Genomic DNA, 16,373 nt, shown 5'->3' with positions numbered 1-16,373 from the left:
AAAACAGTGATGTAACTGATGTTTAAGATAATAAAACCAAAGAGGAAGAATTATTCCCAGCCTATAACATACACATAGATATTATCAACAGAGTTGCCAAAAAAAAAAAAAAAAAACCAAACAAAAAATAAAACCAACCCACACCAACAAAGCAAACAACAAAATGAAGCCTCCACATTTAAAAAAAATTAGTTGGTCTGACTCTATATTTATTAGGAATTCCCTTTTTTGTGGGTTTCCTTTTCTCTGAGCTCCTCCTGAAAAGAGCTGTTGTCAAATGCCCACCCTCTTCTCCATGTACTTTGCCTGGTATCTCATATACTCTCCATGACTTCTGGTGGGATCTATGTGATGAAAGTCAGCCCATATGACCTACACATGCAATTACCACTTCCGGAACACTATCTGGATGTTGCAGTCACCTCAAACTTTCCACATTCAAAACTAAACCCGCTATCTTTCTAATCCCAAACCATTCTTGTGGTCTCTTAGTGAACAGTATTATCATTCATCCCATTGCCCAAATCAGAAACCCAGGCATCAGTTTTGCATCATCTTTGATTCTATCACCTCCTTCCCCTCTGGCCCTCATCATCCAATCAGTCACCAAGTCACGTTGGTAGGCATGCAATTCTGAGATCACTCGTTAAGAAAAAGAATAAGAAAAAATAGGACTTCAGAATTTTGATCATCTTTTTCTACTTTCTACCTCCTTCCCCTGTTCTCTAATCAGGCCTTTCAAACTCTACCTATCATGAACTTCTTTCAGTTTCTTGACTATCTTTATGTTATTTATTCTGCAAGCCTATGCACAAGCTATTCTGTCAGCCTAGAAACCTCTCCCTCCATTCCCAATCCCACTGGACTTGGTTCACTCCTAGGAATTCTTCCAGTAACTACTCTCAGGCCACTTTGGTTCTCTAAGCCCACCCCTCCTCCCTCATTCTTAAAACTCCAGGTCCTTTCATCATGAAAATAAACAGGGTAGCTCTGCACTTTGCAACCTCATTTCCTCATTTCCTCACACTCATTCATTCTTCTTCTAGGACTTGCAAAATGTTGTGCTTACCCTGCTTCAGAGGGTAAAAGAATTCCTAATTGCAGAATGCAATAGGCTCTTTGCAGTCCTGTTATCCAACTCCAATGTAGCAGATAATATTTTTGAAACACTTTACCCCTAGGCTTCTTAGAGAATAGTCTCCCACAGTTATCCTCTTACCTCCCTGAACAGTTCCTTCTCTGTCCCAGCTCCTCTTCTGCTCACCCTTACATACTGGCATTCCTCCAGGACTCTAGTTGGCCTTCTATCCCTATTTATATTTCCTTTTGGGCAAGCCCAACCATTTCTGCAATTTCAAGAATCACCTATATGCATGACTTCCAAATCGCTCACCTATTTGCATTTTCCGGACCCTTAAAAATATTGCTTATGGAAGATCTTCTTTTAGACACACCACAGGAAACTTCAAATCGCAGGATACGAAAAGCATTTATTATTATTACTCTCCCCAAATTGCTCCCTCTTCTGAAAAGGACATCTGACCAAGAGCCAAGACAGAACTTGAGGTAAATACCGCATAACTCCCTTACCCTCAGGCCTCCTAATCTGTAGCCAGATCCTGTCAAATCTTCTTTCCACCACTTCCCACAGCTACTCCTAGGTTCAAACTCTGATCATCTCTCATTGTTGTAAAAAAGTCTTCTTGCCTCCAGTCTTGTACCCTTTCTAAATCATCCGTCACACTGCTTCCAGCGTGAAATGGAAATCACATGTCATTCCCTGCTTAAAATGCATCCTGGTGGGCACCTGGGTGGCTCAGTTGGTTAATCTACTGCCTCCGGCTTAGGTCATGATCCTGGAGTCCCAGGATCCAGTCCCGCATCAGCTCCCTGCTCAGCAGGGAGTCGGCTTCTCCTTCTGACCCACCCCTTCTCATGCTCTCTCTCTCAAATAAATAAAATCTTTTAAAAAAAAATAAAATGCACCCTGGTTGCCGACAGGATAAAGTTAGAATTCCTCAGCATAGAAAACACAGATCCTCAATAGCTGCCTACCTCTTCAGTATCACCTCTGTCCAAGTCACTCACATCCTACATTCTACCCATACTCCAATACTAGACACTTCCTAAATACAACTGTTTCAGGCAGTTCCTTCATCTACAGGGCTCTTCCCTTCTTTTACGACTTTGGTAAATCGGGCGCCTGGGTGGTTCAGTTGGTTAAGCGACTGCCTTCGGCTCAGGTCATGATCCCGGAGTCCTGGGATCGAGTCCCACATCGGGCTCCCGGCTCAGCGGGGAGCCTGCTTCTCCCTCTGACCCTATCCCCTCTCATGCTGTTTCTAATAAATAAAATCTTTAAAAAAAAAAAAAAAAAAAACCAGACTTTGGTAAACCTCCTGTACAAAGCCCTTTCTCATAGGGATGAAATTAAACACTTCATCATTTTTGCCCCTAAGGCATCCTGAAACATATATATACATGTATTTTATTATGGCAAGTAACTCATTTGATTTTCTTTCTTTCCTGATCTGGATTCAAACAGCAATTCAGCTACTTATTAGCAGTATAAACATGGGTAAATTAACCTTTCTGAGCTCATCTCATCAAGAGAGATGAAGAGTTGTTATAAGGAGAGCATTAGAGTATTGTGTAAATAAAACATCTACTTCTATACCTGGCACATACATGGTAGCTACCTGGGGAGGAAAAAAACATTGGTATTGTTACCACAATTCTGTTATCCTAAGCTACCGTGTATAAGCTTTAAAAAAAAAAAAAAGACCCTGACCAAAAAAAACCCGTAAGGTGCTACACACACAGTATTTGTGTTAAAACAGATTTACTAAATTCTAAAAACGATTATGATGATTATTGTCTGGAGAGACAGAAAAGGAAGCAGGGGGGAAAAGCTGGATTTGGAGGGGTCAAGGGTCTGCTGGGAGGCACAACTGAGAGGAAGGTCTAATTTTCTTGTACATTTCCACCTCCATCCGCGACAACCTTCACCATTTTGTCCACCTAGTAACTGCTTACTCTTGACGAATCTACCACAGCATCCGGCTACTCTGATTTAACTGTTGCTTCCTCCCGAGTTCCCAGCGCCCGCACTTCTGTGAATTACAGACTAGGTCCTCCCTCCGTAGGCCGGGACTCCCAGCGGGCAGAAATCTGTTCCCCACCACGTCCACTGCCCGCCGTATGACGCCTTCAGAAAACGTTGGCTGAATGAATAAAAAGCCCGCAGCACACCAGACGCACACCTAACCAGCCCAACACGGACGTCAATCCTCACGGTCACCCCGGCTTGAATTCACGGCCAGACCCCGCAGCCAGGCGCACATCCACTCCCGTCCCTCACCCACCCGCGCTGCCGGCGCCCCCCGCTCGCCTCCCCGCCGCGGCGCGGCCTCCGGCCACTCACAAGAAGTTCTCCATCACGATGCGGACGATAGAGCCTTCCACGAAAGGCCTGGACGATTGCAGCGGCAGCGGCGGCGGCGGCGCCGGAGGGGCCGAGCTCTTTCTCTTGCTCGGGACCTCCGACGAGGGATCCCTCGGGAGAGCTCTCTTGGAAACCAGGGAGCTTGAGGTCGACGTCTTCCTACTCGGAGTCGCCATCCTGGCTTCCCCGCCGCGCCAGAGGCGCTTCCGTTCCCACCGACCTGCAGGCTCGGTGCCCCTGCGCCCGGCTCCCGCGCGAACTGCCCAGCGCGCGACACCGCCCGCGAGCCCGCCCTGCGCCTGCGCAGTCTCGGCCCGGCGGCGTCAGCGGGCCGCCCCGCCCCTCAGCCCCGCGCCTGGGCAGCCGAAGGGGACGCGAGCGCAGGCGGGTGGGTGGGCGAGGGCGACGGCCTCCGGGTAGGCGGCTCTCCGACCTTCCTCTCTGAGCGTTTGTGCATTTTTCCAGAGTTGGGTTTTGTTTTTTAACTCGGAAAAAGAGGTCCATTGCATCTAGTACTTGGAAAGCCCTTTCAGCGCTCCCAGGAAGCCGACCCGCCAGAGGACGGAGGGAGGCGTTCGCGGTGGCACTTGGGGCCGCAGGCGGGCGACGTCCGACCAGCCTTGTCCGGACACCGCCCGAGCGGATCCGGACTCGCCTGTCTTCGGCTCTTTTCTCCGTTGGCTCTCTATTTGCCTTCAAGCACGTCCCGGTGTCCAAAAAAGAAACCTCTAGTAACGGCCCTATGCCCGCGTCTCTCTTCAGCATCCTGCTAAGTTCTCTTTGCGCTCCCACTTGTGAACAGGCGACACCCCACAAACTCTGCAGGCAGAGACTCTCCGCCCCCTTCGCGCCCTCCTTCCCTTTTAAGGCTTCCTGCCCCGAGGTTTCTAGAAATCCACGAGCTAGAATGCGCCGGCTTCAGTGCGTGCGTGCTTCCACTTAAACCTGGTCACATGCATCTGGTTAACCTCATTGAACAAGAGGTGCTCCCAGGCTTCCGCAACGCCTCCTTCCCGCAGCTAATAATTAATGCCTGACCTACAGGAGGCTGGGGCGGGGCACAGACGGCCCCAGTCAAGGACGCGTGTCTGAGCCCTTACTTTCTGGTGTGGGAGACAGAAAAAGAACCCGTGGGGCAACAAAGGATCGGGATAATTCCAGGCTGTGCTAGGCGCTCTGGGAAAAAAATAAACAAGAACCAGTGTGATGGGGGAGGCACAGAAGGGCTGTCAGAAGAGGTGATGTTTGAGCTAACCCCTAAGTGAGAAGGAACCAAGTGCGTTAATGAGAAAAGAACGTTCGAGGCAAGGACAGAAGCTCTGGAGTGGGAGCAGGTGGGACGTCTGAGGAACAAAGGGAAGGCCGGTGTGGCTGCCCCGGAAGGGGGGCGGCGGAATCACTGTTGCATAGCATGGCCTTGCCCATCACCGCAGATCTGTTTCTTTTTAAAGCGCTGGGAAGCCGTTGGATGGTTTTAAGCAGGAGAGAGACATGATCTGATTAAAGTTTTTAAGTAATTACTCTGGTTGCTGTTTGGAGGGGGTCAAGCGAGGAAGTGGGGAGGCCATTTAGAAAACGGGTGCGGTAGAACCCTGACTCCTGACTCGTGGACCAATGCTCCTTTCCCAGGTACCGAGTCTTCCTCTCACACAAGTGGGATCAGTGCTCTCTAAAGGTTATTATCAAAGAAAATAGGATGAGAAAAAAGCATATGAACTCGCCATGGTTACTAGAAATAAATAATAAAGTACAAATTACAGAAGAATAATTTTAGAATTGTTAAAATAGGCAGTGCTTAGGAGGGTGCTGTACTGTCATTCCCTGCAATGCTGTGACAATTTTTTTTTTAAGATTTTATTTATTTATTTATAAGAGACAGAGAGAGAGAGGCAGAGGGAGAAGTAGGCTCCCTGCTCTGCAGGGAGCCGGATGCGGGACTCGATACAGGACCCCGGAATCATGACCTGAGCCGAAGGCAGACGCTTAACCAACTGAGCCACCCAGGTGTCCCCTTTTTTTTTTAAGATTTTATTTATTTAACTGTGACAAATTGTTTGAAAAGTAATTTGTTACCGTACTTCAAGAACCTTAGAAGAGTCAAAGTCTTTGAAGAAATGATTACATTTGGGGGAATCTATCCTAATGGAAAAATAACATAGGCAGAGTAATAGTAGTTGAGGGCAGGAACCCATTTTTGTATCAGTATTAGTTCTTTAGTGAATTAATCAAATTGTGCTTATAAACTTGAAAGTTGAGAATGAGTCCCTGAACTTGAGATGACCCCACAAATGCACACAACCTAAGAGTTCTTTTCTAAACAGCCAGCCAGTCATACTCTGCCACCACCTTTTATTTTATTTTATTTTATTTTGGTTTTTAATATTATGTTCAAGTAGCCAACATATAATACATCATTAGTTTTTGATGTAGTGTTCAGTGACTCATTAGTTGTGTATAACACCCAGTGCTCATCACCACACGTGCCCTCCTTAATACCCATCACCCTGGTACCCCATCCTCCCACCCCCTCCCTTCTGTAACCCTCAGTTTTTCTCCTGGAGTCCAGAGTCTCTCATGGTTTGCTCCCTCTCTGATTTCCTCCCATTCAGTTCCCCCCCACCCCTTTCCCTTTGGTCCTCTGCACTCACTATTCCTTATGTTCCACATATGAGGGAAACCATATGATAATTGTCTTTCTCTGCTTGACTTACTTCACTTAACATAATCCCCTCCAGCTCCATCCATGTCGATGCAAATGGTAGGTATTCATCCTTTCTGATGGCTGAGTAGTATTCCCATTGTATATATGAACCACAAATTCTTTATCCATTCGTTGGTTGAAGGGTATCTCGGCTTCTTCCACAGTTTGGCTATTGTGGATATTACTGCTATGAACATTGGGGTGCATGTGCCCCTTCTTTTCACTACATCTGTATCTTTGGGGTAAATACCTAGTAGTGCAATTGCTGGGTGGTAGGGTGGATCTATTTTTAACTTTTTGAGAAACCCCCACACTGTTTTCCAGATCGGCTGTACCAGCTTGCGTTCCCACCAACAGTGTAAAAGGGTTCACCTTTCTCCACATCCTCGCCAACATTTGTTGTTTCCTGTCTTGTTAATTTTTGCCATTCTGGCTGGTGCCACCACCTTTAAAAAAGGAAAATACTATTGCTTTTGCTTCTAATTACAAAACCAATGCATGTTAAGTATAGAAAATTTGGGAGCACGCAGAAAAACATACACAAAGCGAAAGGTTACTCCTAATTCCTCTACCCAAACTAATCACTGTTAGGGTTTGGGTGTATGTTTTATCTTTTTTCCTTGTGTATGTATGATATGCTCCTTTTGTTGCCCCCCACCCCGCAGAAAAAACCAGGATGATGCCGCACAAATTATATTATTGTGTGTGTGCATGTATATATATATATACATATATATACATATATAACCCTCTTTTTCTCAATAATATGAATGTATTTCCATGCCATTAAATATTTTTCCGTGACATAGTTTTAAGTAACCGTATAGTATTCCATCAAGCAGATATAGTATAATTGATTTAAATATTTCTTTTTTGTTGGACTCTATGACTGGACGTTAGCATGAACCAGGGATGCTCTGGCTGACTATACTAGCTCCGTGCTTATCATTCTTTAATAATTTCGTGCACCCATTAAAGTATACACATAAATCTTGCCACACCTGGTTTCTTTAATTCCACTAGTGAACACTGTCGCGAAACGGGTGAGGGTAGAGAGGCAGAGGGAGATGGTCTCTGGAAATAGAATATCAATTAACGGGAACCTGATGCTCGTGAATGAGTGAGTGAACCACAAGAGCTAAATCTACGCTTCCAGGATTGGAAGTCCACTCATCAGCTGAGTTCATCACGCCGTTTTTGCTAGCTAATAGATGTAGCCGAGCAATTGTATTTAAACTACTCACCAAGGAGTAAGTCACCAGGGGCTATTTTGAGTGATGGCCTTACAGTGCTCCAGAAACTTTAAAACTGCTACAAACAAAAACCAGCAGAAAGGGGCAGGGTCAAGGATTGTAAATATATTCCACCTCACCCTTGGAATGCTATCTTCTGCGTTGTTGTTCTTAGCTTTACTCCGCAAGCCCTTGATAATGGTGCAAGAAGGTGGGGCAGGATACACGGACTAGGACCCTCCCGAGGCCACCAACGACTAAGATGGTTTACTCCTCCGGTTCTGATAAGAAGCCTTACAGGATAAAAGGGATGATCTCCTCTCATTTATATACCAATTGTGAGAGGAAATACTGCTTTTGCTTTTGGCAAATTCATAAAGTGGAAAAGTGAGCCCTCATGGTTTGGAAAGGAGGGGAAAAGAGGCTAAGACTGATCTCCTTGGCACCCAGAAACAACCCCTTTTCCCCAATGCCTCTCACCAACACTTTCTAATTAGCCTTGTTAAAGAACAGTTGGGGAGGGGCACCTGGAGGGCTCATTCGGTTAAGTGGCCAACTCTTCAGCTGAGGTATTGATCTCAGGGTCGGGAGATCAAGCCCCGGGTCTGGCTCTGCACTCAGCAGGAGTCTGCTTGAGTGTCTCTCCCATTCCCTCCCCCTCCGCCCCTTCCCCACCCGCACCTGTGCGCACTCTCTCTCCAAAAAAAAGAACAGGGAAGATGTAAGGAGGGATGAGGGGTTCTGAGGAGAATGAACCCTCTTCCCACAGGGGAACTAACACCTCATACAGCAAGCTTCTGCTAGAAATAAGGATGCTTTATCTCTAAAGTTTTTACTTAAAAAAAAATTTGTTTCTAACATCATAGAAAAGACTTATTTTCTTAAAAAGATTTTGTTTATTGATTTGAGAGAGAGAGTGAGCGAGAGAGAGCACAAGCAGGGGGGAGGAGCAGAGGAAGAGGGAGAAGCAGGCTCCTGGCTGAGCAGGGAGCCCGATGTGGGGCTCGATCCCAGGACCCCGGGATCATGACCTGAGCCGAAGGCAGATGCTTAATGACTGAGCCACCCAGGCGCCCCCCCAAAAAAGCTTCAAATAATCAAAATATCTGCTGCTTCTTACCATGGTGGCAGTAGTCTTGGAATTGGTTAGAGTAATAGCTATAGTATTAGTAATAGCTGATACTAAGAGCACATACCATATACCAGATACTGTTCTAAGGACTTTTTCATAATTCATTTTTATATTCTGGATCAATATCTCAACAGATTTGTATCTTTCTCAAATTTCCATCTCTCGGACATAAAAACCAACTGAAAGATTGAAAAAATTATTAGGAATTAATATCAGGTTTCAAACGTTCTTTGTAAAGTGTCACGATAGAATGTCTATAGCTAAATGTGCCTTCATTTCTTTTGAGGATATGAAATGGGAAAACAGCAACTTAATGTTGCTCCAGAAGGAATTTACCTTCAATTTCAGAAAGATCAGGAACAAGGTGCTAAAGCACTGTGAGCAATCCTCTCTGCCAGTCCTTGCAAAATGAACTGATAGTCCTCCTTGCCCAGGCAAGGTCAGAGGTATCTCAGGGGAGAGCGAGTGTTTTCCCTCACACTGTGATGCTTCCCAAAAGAAAGAAAGTTGGTAACTGTCAGAACCATGCTAAATCTTTTGAAATCAGCTCCATAAAGTATAAAGTAAACTCTCCCATGAACTTGTTGATTTTAAGTTCTCACTTCTACCATTTTGATTGGTAGCCATAACATTCTTTTTATAATTGAAATTGCATTTGTGTTTTTGTTATTATTTTATGAATTTTGAAAACCCCAAAAACACAAAACAGAAACCAACAACCATGTATGCATATTCCTACAATCAAGAATTAACAGGAGCGCCTGGGTGGCTCAGTCAATTAGGCTTTGGACTCATGCATTCAGCTCCAGGTCATGATCCCATGGGTCATGGGATTGAGCACTGAGTCCAGCTCCATGCTTGTTGGGGAGTCTGCTTGAGATTGTCTCCCTCTGCCCCAAACCCACTCACGCTTGCTCTCTTGCTCTCTAAAATAAATGAATAAATCTTTAAAAAAGAATGAACACTGTTGTGGAGGGTCCTCAAAAGTTAAAAATAGAACTTCCCTATGATCCATCAATTGCGCTACTAAGTATTTACCCAAAGGATACAAAAATACTGAGTCAGTGGGGTATATGCACCCTGATGTTTATAGCAGCATTATCAACAATAGCCAAACTATGGAAAGAGCCCAAAATGTCCTTTGACTGATGAATGGATAAAGAAGATGTGGTACACACACACACACACACACACACACACACACACACACACACAGTGGAATATTACTCAGCCATCAAAAAGAATGAAATCTTGCCATTTGCAACGACATGGATGGAGCTAGAGGGTATTATGCTAAGCAAAATAAGTCAGTCAGAGAAAGGCAAGTACCATATGCTTTTACTCATGTGTGGAATTGAGGAAACAAAACAATTGAACATATGTGGGGGAGGGGGAGATAAAAGGGAAACAAACCATAAGAGACTCTCAAAGATAGAGAACAAACTGAGGGTTAATGGAAGGAGGTGGTTGGTGGATGGGCTAAATGGTGATGGGCATTAAGGAGGGAACTTGTTATGAGGAGCACTGGGTGTTGTATGTAAGTGATGAATCATTGAATTCTACTCCTGAAACCAATATTACACTATATGTTAACTAACTAGAATTTAAATAAAAATTTGAAAAGAAAAACAAAACAAGCAATATCACAAAACAGGAACTAAAATGGCCACAAACATTTGCAAATATTCACACAAAGTATAAAAAAGTGCAAATTATTACAAAGCAAATATAAAATTAGCCTTTCAAATTAGTCAAAAATTGAAAATGATAATCTTTCATCCAATGTTGGTGAAAGATGAACAAAATTGTCATTCTGGCACCAAAAGGAAAATTGCTGATGTTAGAGGAAATCAGTTCAGCAAGTTTTTTCGGTATAATCTAGAAATATAGATGAAAGCACCAAAATTGTTCATGCCTCTTGAGTCAGTATTTTCCTTTTATGAATTTACCCTAAGCAAATATTCAGAGATGGGAAGATGAGATGTTCATCAGAGCATGTTTTATTTCAACAAAATACTAGAATTAACTTAAATATCCAAAAGGGATTGATTAAAGGTGTTTTCAAAACATTAAAAAAAAAAAAGGAATTAACACTGTAACAATTAGGCATGGTTTTATTGTCTTTTTTTCTATTACCTACTTCTTAAACAATTACACATGAAACACATGCATACATTCTCCTCTTAAAAATTAGAACAACACAGATCAAATTAGTGTGCATTCGACATCTTTTCCTCAATCTTGCTGCTGTGTCTCTTATTCCCCAGAGCTAACTACCCTATCCACATGTTCAGTGTGTAATGTAATGTCCTTTAAGGCCATTTTTATATTTACATGCATTTTATCTACATTACATAAATGTGTTATGTAAAGACATACTATATTACATGCATGCATATAAATGTATTAACATTAATATACAAGTGGCTAATTGAACATAATAAAAATAAATAAAATACGGTAAGAATAGCTATGCAATTTTGTTTTTCATGCAAAAATGTATTTTTGAGATATATCCATGGTGACACATAGATAAAATTTGTTCCTTTTTAACTGCTGTAGGGTTTTTGTATGACTATATTTCACTTTATCCATTACTCTACAGATTTGACATATAGATTGCTTCCAATTTTTCATTTTTACGAACACTGCTTCAGGGAACATCCTCAAACATGTCTTTGTGTACAGGCACTAGCATTTCTCTAGGATAGATACCAAGAATTAAAATTGCTAGACTATATACCACACTAATTACTTTCCTTCAGTTTCTTGACATTATTACATGCGGCCAATTTCTAGCAACTGATTGCTTGAGAATTACGTCAAAACAGAATTTCTGGGCGTCTGGGTGGCTGAGTTGTTAAGCGTCTGCCTTCGGCTCAGGTCATGATCCCAGAGTCCTGGGATCGAGTCCCTCATCGGGCTCCCTGCTCGGCAGGAAGCCTGCTTCTCCCTCTCCCACTCCCCCTGCTTGTGTTCCTGCTCTCGCTATCCCTCTGTCAAATAAATAAATAAAATCTTTAAAAAAAAAAAAAAAAAACCCCAAATTTCTCTCTTTTGTCCATCTCGCTCCAGTATTGACTTTGGCTCAGTAGCTATTCGCTGTCTGTCGCTCTCTCTTACACACACACCCCTGTCCTCTACACAGTGGCCTCTCTTTTTCCGACAGGATCCAGGTTCTGTGGGGGCCCTGAAGCTTACCTAAGTTTTGAAGCCCCTCTGAAAAAACACAAAATTACAAATCAGGATAGTAATCATTTATTCCAGAATGAGAAGAAACCCCAACTTGAGCACTACTGACATTTGGGTAAGATAAATTTCTTTTTGAGGAAAAGAGGAGGCAGTTGTCCTGTGCATTGTAGAATAGTCAACAGCATCCTTGGCCTCTACCCACTAAGAGTCAGTAGCACCTCTCCAGATTCGACAGCAAAAAATGTCTCCAGACATTGGTAAATGTTTCCTAAGGGGTAAAATTGCCCCCTCTCCTCCACCCGCCCCAGGTTGAGAAGCTCCGCTCAAATCCTACCCACACTTTGTGAGTATAGAAAAAGAAGGAAGACTTTCTGGCTCCTCTTATGAGTCTCACCATGTGTAAATCCCCAAACTTCTTGGAAAATTAATGGCAATGAAAATTTCCTATCTATCTTACTCATGGACATATGCGCAAATACATAGCCCTGTTAATAAAAGTAAATATATCATGACATAATTGGGTTTGTCACAGGAATTCAAGGTTGATTAAATACTAGCAAATCAAATAAATCACTATGATTCTTCATATTAAAAGATTATGGGACAAAGATCAAAGCAGAAAAAGAAGCATTCAATTGTTTTCAACACACATTCATGGTCGAAATTTCTAGGAAAATACGAGTAGAAGAAAACTCCCTTTAACCAGGAAACGGTGACTCCAGAACCCTTTAGCAAACTCATGTCCAATGATGGGATGTTTAAAAATATTATTTTAAATTCTGGAACAAGTCAAGGACGATTCTATTACTCCTTCTATTGAGGCACTATGTTGGAGATCTTAACCTCCTAAACAGTTAGGAAAATTGAACAGATAGAGAAGTTAAAAAAGGAAAACCAAGACTGGCTTTATTAAGAAATCTGACCTAACAACAAAAGAGAATTGCTGTAGGCAGCATAATGGCTCCCCAAAGATGCCCACATCGTACTCCCTGGGACTTGTGAATAGGTTACCCCACATGGCAAGAGGGAATTTATAGCCGTGATTGAGGTAAGGAGCTTGAGATGGGGTGATTATCCTGGGTCATCCAGGTGGACCCATATAATCATGAGCATCCTTAAAAGAGAGAGACAGGACAGTCAGGATCAGAGGGGACGTGAAAATGAAAGCAGTTGTTAGAGGGAGAACAGAGCTGGAGGCCGGCTAAGGAATGCGGGAAGCCAAGGAACGCGGGAAGCTACTCTAAAAGCTGGAAAAGGCAAGAAACGGATTTTCTGCTAGAGCCTCCAGAAAGAACACAGCCCTGCCGAAACCTTAATTTTAGCTCCATGAGACTCATTTTCAGGACTCTGACTTCCAGAATTATGAGATAATGAATGTGTTCTTTTGTGCCACAAAAAGCATGGTAATTTGTTGCAGCAGTGGTAGGAAGTGAATGTAAATATAGAGTCTGTTCTGAGAAATAATAGAGAGCTTGGCAAGTTGGCTGGATACAATTCCAGAGAAATCAAACGCCTAAAGGGAATAGACAAAAGTTTACTTTTTTTAGGAGAAACCATATGGGAATATCTTTAAAAACACAGGGTAGGAAAGAGTTTCTTAAGACAAAAAAAAAAAAAAAGTATAAATCATAAAGAAAATAAAAAGATTATTAATTCATACATATTAAAAACTAAGGCCTTTCATAAATCAAATTCACAATATGAGCAGGGAGGGAGAAGCCACATAGTAGGAAAAAAAAGATATTTACAACATTTAAAATAAACAGAAGCTTAGTATCTGGAATATTAAGAGAATTCCTATGAATCTGTAAGAAGAAGATACACAGCTCACTAGAAAAATGGGCAAAATAAATAGGCATTTTGCACAGGGTGAAACATGAATGGTCATAGAACATATGATAAGATGCTCAATTTAATTCATAATTAGAGAAATGCAAATTAAAACTTCAATGAAATGCAATTTCCTAATTATCAGATGGGCAAAAATTAAAATCTGACATTTGCATGTTTTTGGCACTCATCTATACTGGTAAGAGTTGTGTAGATTAGAACTGCCAGTTGGGAAGCAGTTTTCCCTCATTTAGCATAGCGTACCTATCATACAAACCAGAAATTCACGTCAGAGAGGCAACCCAAAGACAGTCTTTCACATGGGTACTTGTACAAGAAATATTTTAGCACCATTGTCACAATAGCAAAAATCTAGAACCAACTTCAATATTCATCAATGGTAGGATGAATTAATAAATCACAGTATAATCATTTCATGGAATATCATACCACAGGGAAAATGAATTAACTACAGCTAGAAATTCAACATTGCTGAATCTCAAAAACATAATTTTGAGCAAAAAAGACAAATTACAGATGGATATATATACAATGATTTCCTCTGTATGACTTTTTTTTTGAGAGAGAGAGTGTGCACGTGCAACTGCATGTGCATGAGCGTGGGGTGGGAGGGGCAAGAGGGAGAGAGAGAGAGAGAGAGTCTCAAGCAGGCTCTACGTCCAATGCAGAGCCTCATGTGGTGCTCAGTCTCACAACCCTGAGATCAAAACCTCAGCCAAAATCAAGAGTCAGACATAAAAAGTTAGACATTGCTAAATTAGAAAAAAAGAATCTACAATGTATCCATGTAATTCACTATGTTAAAAGATTAAAGGGGAAAAATCTTATTATCTAAACATATGCAAAGAAGCGTCTGGTGAAGTTCAATGTCTATTTGTAATAAGTTCTTAGAAAACTATGAATGGCACTGAAGTTTTTGAACTTGATAGATGCTACTTATCAGAAACCTGGAGCACACATGCTAACTAATGGAGAAACTTCCTATTCCTTCTCATTAAGATCAAAAGACAGATGCAGGGGGGTGGGGGTGGCGGGGCACCTGGGTGGCTCAGTCCCTTAACCGTCTGCCTTTGGCTCAGGTTGTGATCTCAGGGTCCTGGGATTGAGTCCCACGTTGGGCTCCTTGCTAGGCAGGGAGTCTGCTTCTCCTTCTACCCTTCCTCCCTGCTTGTGATCTCACTCTCTCAAATAAATAAATAAAATTTTTAAGAAAAAGCGAGAGAAAATGCACTAAGAGATTTAAAGATTCTGTGCTGTATTTTTTCTGCTTGCCCCACTGTGTCCCTCGTCCTCTCCTCTTCACCCTGCTCTGTAGCCTGGGAGATTGATTTCAGATGATTTTGTCCAACTGTAGGCTAATGAGGGTGTTCTGAGCATGGTTGAGGTGGTTAGGCTAAGCTATGATGATCAGTCGGTTAGGTGTACTAAATGCATTTTCGAATTATGATATTTTCAACTTACAATGGGTTTGTTGGGGCATAGGCCCATCGTAAGTTGAGGAATATCTGTATATGAACATATTCATGCATATCTATACACACATACGTACGAAAAACACATGATTTCTTCCTTGTTTATCTGAAAATGTTGTGATTTTGTTCTTCCTAATGATAAAATTCCCAGGTGATGTGATTTTCTCTCAACATGTTAAAGGTATTATTCCACTATCTTCACACTTTCCTCATTATTGAGAAGTTTGATTTAATTTAATTTTTATTCCTCTGTAATTCATCTGTCTTCTGGCTGCATTTGAAATCTCTCTGCCTTTGGTATTTCATAATGATGGATCTAGGTGTGGATTTATTTTCACTTATATTGCTCAGAGTTTGTTAGACTTACTGATTTTAAACATTTTTATCCATAACCAATTCTGAAACTGTCTCGAATGTTCTACCTTTGAATCTTCCCTCCCCCCATTCTCTCTTTTGGTAACTCTTACTATAATACCCAGGATGCTCTCATTCTCTGCCTCCCTCGTATTTTTCATTTCTTTCTCTCTCTGCATTGTATTCATGTTTCTTATCTTATATTCTAGTCCACCAGTTCTCTCCTGTTAGGTACGTCTAATTAGATATTTGCCTCTTCCATTGAATTTTTAATTTTAATGACTATATTTTTCATGTGCAGAAGTTCTATTTGGTTCCCTTTAAAATCATTCTGCCTGCTCATTTTTTTCATAGCGTATTGCCTTTTATGTGTTCAATGCTTTTTTTTTTTTGGTGTCTATTTTTAAAATCGTTATTTTAAAGTATCTATCAAAAAATTCATCACGTGAAGTCTTGGGTATCTAATTCTGCTGTTGACAGCTGACCAAATGTGTTGTAATTTTGGATTGGGAGTCCTTTTTCTGTGTAGTTTTATATATGGGGAAATATGTGTAGCCTGGGATGAGAGTCATGGCCCTCTAAAGAAGATTTTAAAGTTGTTTTTACCAGTTGCCCCAAGGATCCTCATTGGCCAGGGACACATATTCATGTTAAATTTTTAGAGTGTGGATTTCCAGACCATGAAATGTTGATGGATGAACGAGAATCTTTATATCCCTTGTGATTCTTGAAATCCACATACATATTTGTATTAAACTAAATGTTTTTAATTGAGCATTTGTTTCTTTACTCCAGAAATATTTGTTGAGTATGGTAGGCAGTTGGGGGCACAAAATTGGAAAAGCGACCATTTTTGAGGAGATGTCCATAAAAACAAGAATTTAGGTTTAGCATGATAACTTTTGCTAGGGTGTATATATATATACAGGGCGAGCAGCCCTGAAGAACCACTAACAGCAGTTGGAGTAGGAAGAGCAAAGGGAAAGGCACTGCC

At 41.9% G+C, this 16,373-nt stretch overlaps 1 protein-coding gene across 2 annotated transcripts in view; it reads right to left on the bottom strand.

The window, feature by feature from the left end:
- SMC5 (structural maintenance of chromosomes 5) overlaps positions 1 to 3,681 on the bottom strand; it is a 94,076-nt gene extending 90,395 nt beyond the window's left edge. For both annotated transcript variants that reach the window (XM_021694475.1, XM_044920808.1), the window contains exon 1: positions 3,425 to 3,681. In XM_021694475.1, coding sequence (XP_021550150.1) covers positions 3,425 to 3,621 — 197 coding nt within the window. In that variant the 5' untranslated portion in view covers positions 3,622 to 3,681. The remainder of the gene's footprint in view (positions 1 to 3,424) is intronic.
- Between the last annotated feature and the right edge of the window lie 12,692 nt (positions 3,682 to 16,373).

Source organism: Neomonachus schauinslandi, chromosome 13 (assembly GCF_002201575.2).
Source record: "Neomonachus schauinslandi chromosome 13, ASM220157v2, whole genome shotgun sequence".
Lineage (NCBI taxonomy): Eukaryota > Metazoa > Chordata > Mammalia > Carnivora > Phocidae > Neomonachus > Neomonachus schauinslandi.
Note: the sequence above shows the minus strand (reverse complement) of the source record. Positions and strands in the feature narration are given on the sequence as shown.